The sequence below is a fragment of the Apaloderma vittatum genome, unplaced genomic scaffold (assembly GCF_000703405.1).
Source record: "Apaloderma vittatum isolate BGI_N311 unplaced genomic scaffold, ASM70340v1 scaffold4033, whole genome shotgun sequence".
Classification (NCBI taxonomy): domain Eukaryota; kingdom Metazoa; phylum Chordata; class Aves; order Trogoniformes; family Trogonidae; genus Apaloderma; species Apaloderma vittatum.
This window is the reverse complement of record NW_009708462.1, coordinates 70,094-81,362: the sequence shown is the minus strand read 5'-3', so window position 1 is coordinate 81,362 and position 11,269 is coordinate 70,094. Positions and strand designations below refer to the sequence as shown.

General features: G+C 35.8%; 1 protein-coding gene across 1 annotated transcript; it reads left to right on the top strand.

Annotated features, from left to right (window-relative positions):
- Positions 1-201: 201 nt before the first annotated feature.
- UGCG (UDP-glucose ceramide glucosyltransferase) lies at positions 202-10,231 on the top strand (the record flags this gene model as incomplete). Its single annotated transcript, XM_009866558.1, has 8 exons — positions 202-343; positions 4,169-4,271; positions 5,129-5,230; positions 5,600-5,712; positions 7,324-7,502; positions 7,944-8,030; positions 8,492-8,681; positions 9,995-10,231. Coding segments are annotated over 8 exons (1,087 nt in total), but the record flags the coding sequence as incomplete, so codon positions are not given.
- Between the last annotated feature and the right edge of the window lie 1,038 nt (positions 10,232-11,269).

Below are 11,269 nucleotides of genomic sequence, written 5' to 3'. Positions count from 1 at the left end.
GGTGTTGTGGTTTGGTTGGTTTTTTTTTTAGGCACTCTCTCTGATATGTCAGCTGTCAGCTATAAAAATAGCTGTTATTTCTATAACCAAAACTATTTTTGCAGCAATTTTAACTCCCAAGCTTTCTTAGTTCTGCCTATATTTTGAGTGGAATTCTATAGTGTATTTTGTTTATGTGGTGTGTATTATTTCTCCTAACAGACGCCTCCACCTCAATAAGAAAGCCACAGACAAACAGCCATATAGCAAGCTTCCTGGTGTTTCACTTCTTAAGCCATTAAAAGGTGTGGATCCTAACCTGATCAACAACTTAGAAACCTTCTTTGAACTGGATTATCCAAAAGTATGTATATTATTTAGTGTCTCCTCTTTCTCCCCCATGCTTCCAAAAGTCATATCAGGAGCTTGGGCTAGAGCTATGCATCTTGAATATGTCTTGGATTGTTCTTCCTTCCACAGCAAATGCATAGTTAATCATTTTATATGTTGCAAACAAAACTTACTCCTTTTTTAAAAGCTGTTTATAAAGGTCTTAGGGATGAAACATACTCTATACTGGAATAAAACTTGTTTAATCATTATTCCTGTATTGTGGTATTTATAGCAGTATGAAACCCTTCAATCTATAAAAGATCATTTGAGAGGCCAAACACTCTCCCCAATGAACTACTTCTCTATAACAAAATGTCTAAATGAGAACTGTTAACTGATAACCTGAAACTTGTTAGTGATTCATACTGATGGCTTATCTAATGAAGAATTCCTCAATGATGAGCTGGTGTATCTCGCCAGTTGTTGGTAGGGTACTCTCAAAGCCACTTAATGGTATTAGAAAACAAATAGTTAATAAATGTTTACATTTGCTGTTGAACACTGTGTGACTTTGTAATGTAAGTGATAAGTGTGCCAGAATCTGTCCTTGCTCTAAGAAGCTTAGAAGTTAAAGGAGAAACGTGCAGATGTTTGCCACATTTGTTCGCAACTGTTTGCTCCTGTGGATGGAAAAAGGGCAGTGTTTTCTACTGCATATCTCCTGAATTCTAAACCTGGTAATTTAATAAAAGCTTTCCTCAATTCCTCTCAAAACAGCTTCAGTTTTAAAAGGTCAAAGGTACGTGTAAGCCATACAGCAAGTTTTCTTTGTGTATTCTGACAGAGAGCCTTAAACTTACTCATAAGTAGGCAGGGTAAAACGAAAAGCCACCATTTGGAACTTATTAAAAGTTGGGTAGTTTTTCTGTGATGAAGCTTGGGGCCTTTTGAAAAACTTCAAGCATGAAGCTTTGAATCCTTTTGACACAAAAAAGGTGGAACTGAAAGTTGTGTAGCATTGGAACGAGCTACCCAGGAAGGTGGTGGAGTTGCCAAAAAAACCATGTGGACGTGGCGCTTCGAGACATAGTTTAGTGGTAATGACAGTGTTGGGTTGACGATTAGACTTAATTATCTTAGACATCTTTTCCAACTTAATGATTCTATGTTTAGGTGTGGCTAAGATAAGCTCAAAGCATAGTTGAGGAGTTCTGTGTATGCCAATATTGCAACAAGTGCAAAGAAGCTGCAACAATATATTTAAGTTTAATGACTGCAATGAGTGTTATGCAGCTGAAACACTTGACTATAAATACAATTTGAGAATCAGGAAAAGCTATGCTGGATCTTGCTTTGAGAGCTAGTGTTGACCTTTCCGATAACTTACACACATAGGAAGCAGTTTTAAAAAGTCACCACTCCACACAAATCTGAATTTCAGATAACAGTAGTGACAACTACTTTTTTTCCCAGGGAGAGTGAAGATGGAGGTATGAATGCCCAGTTTACTGATGCACAGGTTACAATACTAGCAGGACTCCCTAACTGCTTGAAAACACTTCTGTACAGTAACTACGAAAATAAATACAGGAATACTTTGTGTAAGAAATCGACATTACATCACAAAAATTAGAGTAAGAGTATTTCCTGGTATTCAAAGTTCAGTTGTCCAGGGAAAAGTTACCACGAAAGAGTTTTCTTAAGCGTGTTTCAGTGAAGCCGAGTTCAAAGTGCAATGAAACTGCTTCTCATACTTTACTGTGATACTCTGTATGTGAAAGTCTTGCATAGAAGCCAGTTATGCAGCTTCTAAACTGCAAGGACTTACACATAATATTTTTATCTGTGAACAATTCTTACCTAATGTGCATATAATAATTTGGGCAAAAATCTTCCTATTCATTTTATGTCCAAATGAACCTGATTGTAATCTTAATGTAGATGAAAATCTTTGTATTTCTCCTGCTTTCTTTCTACTGTAAAGAAATGTAGTTCTTTACTTTGTTACAGAGGTCATTTACTATGAACATTTCTGTTTCCAAATGTTGGAATGTCAAAATTTTATTTCTGGTTGGATTTCTTGAAGAATGTGGATATAGAAATGTCATTGCAATTGTAGATTCAAGATTAGTTATTTAATTACTGACAAAAGTAGTTTCAGTTTTACACAGTTAACTGGATGGGCAATAAAGAACCAAATTCTTCTGTTGGTATTTTCTATGGTGTTCATGCTGTCAGAATTGCTGTGTTCTGGTGGAAGGACCTGTCTGCTAATGAGGCAGGTTTTTTTACCCTTTAAATTATGTTTTCCATGCTGGTAAAATGATACAAATTAAATACTGCCCATTCTTCAGGCAAACTGGCTTTCAGTTTTCATTCTGAGAGACGGATATGTTTGACAGTTTGTAATGCTAGACCAAGTCTTAACAACTCCTGTTTAGTGGTTAATGATTTTAAGCATCCACAATATTCTAAATGCAGTTAGACATTGGGATTTTTTTATTTTTAACCATTTTTCTTTTTGTGAAATAATGTATTTACTTGACTTAGTGACTTCTCTGTGCTACTGAACAAGAACATGGAGATTGTCAATGTTGAGACCACAGGCAGCCTTTGAAGTTCGTTTTACTTTTTGTTAAGTACTTTGCTGAAAATAAAGTTCAGTGTGGTGATAGAATAGCATAAGAAGAATAAGAACTATTTTAATCACTAGCTAGGACTGTTATTTACAACAGTTATATCAAATGAAGTCCAAGAAAATTATTCATAACAAGACTGAAATTTTAAAACTTGGACTGTAAAAATGGCTTCAAGGTATCTTGATCAGAAAATTGCATTTTCTGAATTCTGTTTGTTTGATCGGGTTTGGTTGGACTTATAATAGATCAGTAATTAGATCAGTAATTTAAGCAGCGAGAGAAGACAATTTTAACTAAGGAGCATTCAAGGAATTTACTGTCAATGCAGACACAAATTCCTCCATCAAAGCTTGAAAGCTATCTCGGTGTTGAGTGATTCTTAAAATGCTATTTCTTGTTTGTGGTTCATGTGTAACAAATGCCACTTGAATACTGAAACACACAGATTTCCCTTACCTCTTGTGGCTTTTTTTTTTTAATCATTATACTATGAATGAGGAAGATTTTATATACACTCCATATACATGTTCCTAAGCTTAGCTGTCTTATTTTAGGGGGCCGGTTAGCTCAGTGGTTTGAGCGCGGTGCTGACAACAATAACACCAAAGTTGCGGGTTTGATTCCTGCTCGGTCCCCGTGTGTTGCCTGGTCGAGAGGTGGCGTCCCTGCCCATGACAGGGAGGTTGGATTAAATGATCTCTGAGGTCCCTTCCAACCTAGGCCATTCTATGATTCTATTAATTAAGTGTATGTATGTTGGTCTCTGAGTTATCTTCCATGTCTGTTCGCATCTACGAAGTAAGTGAGAGGAGGGTGCAGTTCAGAAGAATGCAGTCAAGTGTATCTTAACATAATTTCTTCAATATTTTGTGTGCTATGATTTCATTTAATATAAGATTCGATTTAAGATTCATATGTGAGGAAAATGCCTAATAGAACCCACTCTGATACCAGGAAAGCTAATATTCCTCAGTACAAGAGTTTGTTGGGATACAGGCTTGGGGTTTTTCTCCACAAGTACTTGGTCGTACATTACAAAAATAGTCTTATCGAGCTGTAAAACAGCCCCTTTAGTTTTAATTTAAAATCAATTTAATAACTGTGCTCTTTATTTTTTGTCGGTTTTGTACACTATCAAGCTTTATTCCCTAGACCATATTCATATTACGTGTATGTTTGAAAATACATGTGTGTCTATACATTTTTGTTTTTACTAGTATGAAGTATTACTCTGTGTACAAGATCATGATGATCCAGCTATTGATGTGTGCAAAAAGCTGCTTGGCAAGTACCCGAATGTTGATGCTAGACTGTTTATAGGTAAGCAGTGCGACTTGAAGGTGGGACTTTGACTTGTGAAATGTTTTTAGGTCTTCAACTCTGTATACAGTATTCAGAAATAAATAGATGTCTTGCTCAGCCAGTGTTGTTTCTGTAGCATAATCATCAAGTCTGAGGTAATGAAGTAATTTTACAGTCACAATCTTCAACATGAGTCAAAAAAAACCACAAGCAGGAACAATTTGTGCAACCCCTGCAACTTTTCCCTTCTAAATCTGAAACAGCGATTTAAATCCTGTGTTTCTGCTATACCAAGTGTGCAGGAAGCAGCTTTTGAGTTGTGACTGTATTTGAGCTTGAGGTCCTGCAGCTGTCCTATTTAATCAGCTTAGATTCTAGGGCTCTTTCTCCACATTTAATTTAGGAAATGGGATATTACAACTAGATAGTAGAACGTAAATTTTTTTCTCTGACACGAAACAAACTGGACCATGTCTGTCAGTTGGAAGCAAGAGTGTGACTCACTTTATTCTGCTACTTTTTTCATTTGTCTGCCTAAAATTACTGTAGAGGATGATGGGTCATAATCAGTAGTCTCAAGAAATAAGAGGTAGAGAATATTTACCTTACAGAATGTAGCAATAAACTTTGTAGTTCTGCTACCCTTTTAATTACCTTGACCTTTTTACCCTGCCATTTTGAGAAACCATATGAATATTTTTTCCTTTTTAATTCTCTATATAATTGTAGTAAGATGTGAAATATAAAAGTGGACTGGAAGAATTGATGGGTAAACATTACTTAGTAGATCTAAATATTTGGGGAATTGAGTGAATTCTAAAAAAAACCCCACAAAATCCATACATCATCTATCCATGATGGTTTGTGTGTTTTAGGTGGCAAGAAAGTTGGCATCAACCCCAAGATTAACAACTTAATGCCTGGCTATGAAGTTGCCAAATATGACCTCATATGGATTTGTGATAGTGGAATCAGAGGTGGGTGTGTGTTGTAATGTGCTGACTGTTGTATTGCTCTTATTTCCTGTAGGTAAGCAGTTGCTGGAAATTGTTTTGACTGAGAGTACAAGTAGAAATGAAAGTCTGGAAAAAATATTTTCATGGTATAAAAATCTTTAATCTCTAATTAAAAATTAAAATCTCATTTAAAAAACTGTTCAAACTGCTTCCATTGTATTTGCCGTTGATCATAATAATGTTAATCACTGTTATTATTTTTTTGAAACTTTGTTCCTCCGAAGTACTGTGCATCAAAGTGTGTATGCTCTTGATACTGCTAATAGAATGAGAATTGGTGTCTCTGTTTATTGCAGAATTGCTCAATGAACTTTTTTATTTGTCACTTAGTAACACCAGACACACTGACAGATATGGCCAATCAAATGACTGAAAAAATAGGCTTGGTCCATGGGCTTCCCTATGTTGCAGACAGACAGGGTTTTGCTGCTACCCTTGAACAGGTGAGTGCGATACTGGCCCCCCTCTTTCTCCCCACTTAGTCGAAAGGGACATAATTCTATTTTTGATGTCTGAAACGGGACACAGAAATGGCTGTGACAAGACAGAGTAAAGTCCACTCACACAGTACCTTATTTCCAGCAAGGGTTATAGGTAGAGTCTTTGAGGAGAGCACAGCATAAGCAAGGTTATAGCCTGTTGTCATATAATGTTGTCCTAACTTTCTGCAACTTTCACCTGAGAGACTTCTTGAGCAGGAAGTACTTATATGTTTACTAATCCTCAATATTTTAATATTTTAGTAAGAACAGATTTCTTACATGAACATTTCCATTCTTTGAGTCCATGTAGACTTTGAATATCTATAATTGTCTTTACTATAATTGTCATAGATATGTCTGTTATAGGAACCACCACCCTTGTTCTCTCTGGCCCTTGTTCTTCTCTAGTGCTGTTTCATGTCTCCTAACACTTGTTTTGGAAGAGAAAATGAACAGTTGATTCCTTACCACCATCTTCATACCACTCACTCTGTCCTATTCTTCCCTCTCTTCTTTCTCAGTAAGTCCTTCTGTAGAATGAAGAGGTTGAGTTTTCTTGTTTGTTCCTTGTGTCTCAAGGCATGTAGTTTAATTGACTTTTATTCTAAGCTGGCATGTATAAAGCGTTTTTGCCCTGAGGCTAACTAATGTGTGTCAAAGCAGAAATGTGAGAGATGAAGGTGCAGTGGAATTTAGTATTCCTTCATTGCATGGAGAGATGTCAGGTCCTGTGATTTTTTAATTTTTTATGACAAAGTCTGGATTTCCTCTACAAGCGAAGAGCAAGGAGCTATAGCACGAACCTCTTAGTACTGCTGTGTGCTAAAGTAACAAGAATTACAACTCTTGTTTATGTGTTACTGAGAGAGCTTTTTGCTTTTGGATCCAGCATACTGCAATATAAGCATGCTTTTTTTTTTTTTAATGAATTACTGTATTAGTAAGATGTAGATGGCCTTTACTCTGGATGAGTAGTGGTGAGAAGCACTAACACTCATCCCTGTTGTCTTTATGGGACACTTCCAGTTTAATTTATTGAGTCTTGTAAAAAGAATTGCTCACAACTAGATTTTTTTTAATTTGCTCTTTCTGCTCGCAAGTACATTAAATGAACAAAATTCCTCTGCTTCTGTGCAACCATACAGTAAGTTTCCACAAACATGTATGCAGTAATGCAATTTATCTTTAGAAGAGGAGGGAGACAGCATGTCTGTTAGCTATCACCCAATAATAAAGCAATCATAGTGATTAGTAAGTTACCTAGTGAGTTTTTAATATATGTATTCTACGAGAACAATCTCAACGAATTAGAAGTACCAAATGTAGTACAGTAGTTTAAGATGTAGATTTAAAACCTGTTTATTATAGACATGTAAAAACATCGCCAACATCACTATAGAGTTTTCAGTTTTGGTGGTAAACTAGATTTCTTAGACGGCTTGTAAAGAACTTCTCAAATACACCACATCTAGCACTTTTTTTTCTCCCTCCAGATGTTTTGAGACAAAAAGACGTAAATAGTACTTGCATAAATACATACAGACTTCTAAAAGCCTTATCTTTGTTTGACAGGTTTATTTTGGAACTTCACATCCAAGGTCATATATTTCAGCCAACTTAACTGGCTTTAAGTGTGTAACAGGAATGTCATGCTTGATGAGGAAGGATGTCTTGGACCAAGCTGGAGGACTGATAGCTTTTGCACAGTATATTGCTGAAGATTACTTTATGGCTAAAGCTATAGCTGACCGGTAAGATGACTCTTAAGTAAGCTTAAAGCTTTAAGTGCAGTTAAATCTTTTATTATCATTTTTTAACACTTTTTTAACACTTACATACTATAAGTATTAGGTGTTTACATCAGCTTCACATCTATACAGCAAACATGATATGACAAAAAACATGTCATAAGCAATATAGTCTTTTAGAAATAGTTAGGCCATAGCATTCTCAATTCCTTTAGAAAAAAAAAATGAGAACTTAGTTTAAAATATTGTTCAAGTGGTACGTGGTCTTTTCCAATGAGGAGACTTGGTAAAATACACTTTATTTTTTTGATTATACCCCTTGTAATAATATGGTTCATAAGCCAAAGCAATGTTTCAAGTCTAGTAAAATTGTGTGATTGTTCTCTAATTATTTTTTTGCATCTCTTATTTATATGTTTTCTTATTAAAAAAATAACTTTTCAGGGGCTGGAAATTTGCGATGGCCACACAAGTTGCAATGCAAAACTCTGGTTCATATTCTATTTCTCAGTTTCAGTCCAGAATGATCAGGTAAAATTATAATCTTTGCTTCCTCTCCCACCAACCTCTGTCACATGCTTCTGATGTGAATTATCTGATAATGAGAGGAAACACATTCTCAAAGATAATTTGATCTAATGTCTAGAATGCTGAAGTTCCAACACACATCTTAATGCATGCTTCTTGTTAGTGTTGAGAGGCACTGACTTGCCACAAAAGTATGACTGGTAAAAGTATTTAAAAAAACCAAAACAGAACACCTGCCAAAAAACCCTCAAAGGCCCTTAGTACTTTCAAAGATACTACACGTAACATTTTAAAAGGGCAAATTTTTGCAGTATTTTGTTGGAAAGTGTAAATTAAATGAGATTAAACTCATTTTAAATTAATGTTTAAAACATTGCCAGAAAGGACTGTGATGACTCATCATTGGATGAGGAGGGCATAAAGAGTAATGCATAGTGAGAATTGATTTCTTTTGTCCTTTCTAGGTGGGCCAAACTGCGAATTAACATGTTACCTGCCACAATAATTTGTGAGCCAATCTCGGAGTGCTTTGTTGCCAGTCTAGTTATTGGATGGGCAGTTCATCATGTGTTTAGATGGGATATAATGGTATTTTTCATGTGTCACTGCTTGGCATGGTTTATATTTGACTACATTCAACTAAAAGGTGTTCAGGTATGTAGCTCCATTTTCTTTAGAGGTTATTAAAGTTACTAGTGCTGTCTACTTAAGTAAAAAGCTAAGCCTTAATTATAACAACAAAATAGTTTTCTTAACATTAGTCTTCCAGCTTCAGTTATGCTAGCACAAGAAGGAGTAAGTGTGCTTGATTTTAATTTTTTCTATATGCACGTGCCTCTATGTAGGCTTGGAAAATTTGCATATCTGTCCCCCTTAGTCTTCACATTTCCAGTCTGCTCTACCTAGGCGCATCCAAAAGTTTTAAGCTTTGTTAATGGTACAAGAACAGCACCTTTGTGGCAGTTTTGTTTTGTTTTCTTCCTTTTATCTTAGTCGTCACTATGTCTTGTATTTCTTGAGGTGTATATGTACTTCTAAGAACATTTTTCACACTACTTTGGTAGTAACAGACTTACAAGACAGCTGTAGCTGTCTTGTACTGCTGCCAGTACTACTACTAAAATAAAACCTCTCCATTCCTAGAAGAGAGAGCTGAAAAAGCTTTTAATATAGAAAGATGTCACAGAAAAGCATTTGTTCTGATGCTTTAGGAACTATTTCCGCTACTTCCTGCTGTGACCATATTCCATGCAAATCTCATTCATAACTACCTGAGACCCCAAATTTATCAAACACTTCTTATCAGACTGAAGCAATATGGTAGTCTTAACCACATACTGAAAATAAAAAAAGTTAGGCCTTTCTTGTATTGATTCTGTAGGATTCCAGAAGGTCAGTCGTACAGTCGCCTTTCTGATTAGTTTCCTTACCATATGCAGCATGTAAAAGAGCTTTGTGCCTACTCCTTCCTCTTTGGTTTCCAGCTCTGCATGTAGCTGGAAATTCTCAAAAGGAGCAGAACAGAGAGGCTATAAGCTTTTGCCTTAGTCACACTTTCCTTACGCAATAGGCCAAAGGCTTATTTTAGTTTCAGTCCTCTGTGTGAGTGTTCTGTCTAGATGCTGTTTTATGGGGTTTGTGGCAAAAAACCACAAATGCTGGTCTGCTTGAATGCAGTTTTACAAAGCTTCAAAAAGAATAAAGTGAAATTGTCATGATTTCCTTGCCTTTTGCTGTATGTACAGGTCTCTTTCCAAATCTTCTGGATCATTCTGCCAAGGTCTTTGTTTAATACGTGTAATCGTATCTTGAACAGGAAAATGTTCTTGGCTATATAAAAATATGCTATTGAAATATAAGTCTGTACAATGAAGTTTAGAATAGATTTATCTAACATGCTTTAAATTACTTAAAAATTTCTTTTGAATAATCAATGTGTTTAAACAAATTTTTTTTTATATTCCTAGGGTGGTGCTCTGTGTTTTTCAAAACTTGATTATGCAGTAGCTTGGTTCATCAGAGAATCCATGACAATTTATATTTTCCTATCTGCTTTGTGGGACCCCACTATTAGCTGGAGGACAGGACGCTACCGATTACGTTGTGGAGGCACTGCGGAAGAAATTCTTGATGTATAGCCTCAGCTTTGTAACTGTGAATGTCAAAAAGAGAAGGGGGAAAAAAAGTATTATAAATTGTTTATATAAATACTTTTAAGAAAATCTACCTTCAGTAGTTTTATTACTTGTATGTTTTGGTATCTGTTCTTTAATTTATTTTTGCATGGCACTTGCATCTGTGAAAATACATCTGTAATCTTGGCCAAATGGTACCTTGCTCTGTGTACACATAGAAATGGAGAGAATTGGTTCTGACATCTGCTTTCTATAGGAAAGCTCTGCAGTAAACTTTAAAAAAAAAAAAAGTATCCTCCTGGGTATAAACAGCTTCTTACTCCATGGTGTGCTAGCCTAGCAAATTCAGGTCACATAGCTATTTTCCATCTGGATTTTGCAAGGCTGTACCTAGTAAAATCATGCAAGTACAGCTGATTTCTGTTTTACCCCACTGAACTGAGCTAGTAACAGGACCTTGGGAAAGAAGCTCTTAATGCTCTATGCCTACCTCTTGTAGTTGCTGCAGAACAAAGTGAATGGTAAGGTAAAAATGCTTTGCAAAAACAAACTAGAGATGGAGTCTTGTGTTTATATGTACATATGAAATACTTTAGTCATTGCAATGAACCAAAAGTGGACTGAGTTTGATTGAGTTTGAAGGAGTTGCTTGTCAGGCATGTAATGTGGGCATCTTTTGGCCAACTCTGATCTGGTTCTGTCTTGAACCTTGTTAAGCACTGTGCTGTAACTAGCCAAGCTGCTCCCCTTCAATATTTCCATCCTTTTTTTAAGGGGTGTTTGTTTTTTCCCTGTGAGTGAATGCTTTGAGGGGGGTGGGGGTGGTGTGCATGCGTGCGGGGGACATAGTGGGGAGTAGAAGAGAGCAGAAATACATTTCAGAAACATTTCACACATGAGCTATTTTCTTACACAATGTCTTAAGAATGTAATTTCATGATGCAGGTATTTAATATCTTTTTAAAACGAACATACATACCTATACTAGTCATAATTAAGTATTCAATTTCAGTAGATATTGTGAATATATTAAAGGGCCAGGTTGCTGTTACTGATTAAAATTGTAACCTTAATTTAGATATCAAACTAAGTCTACTCTTGGCTTTT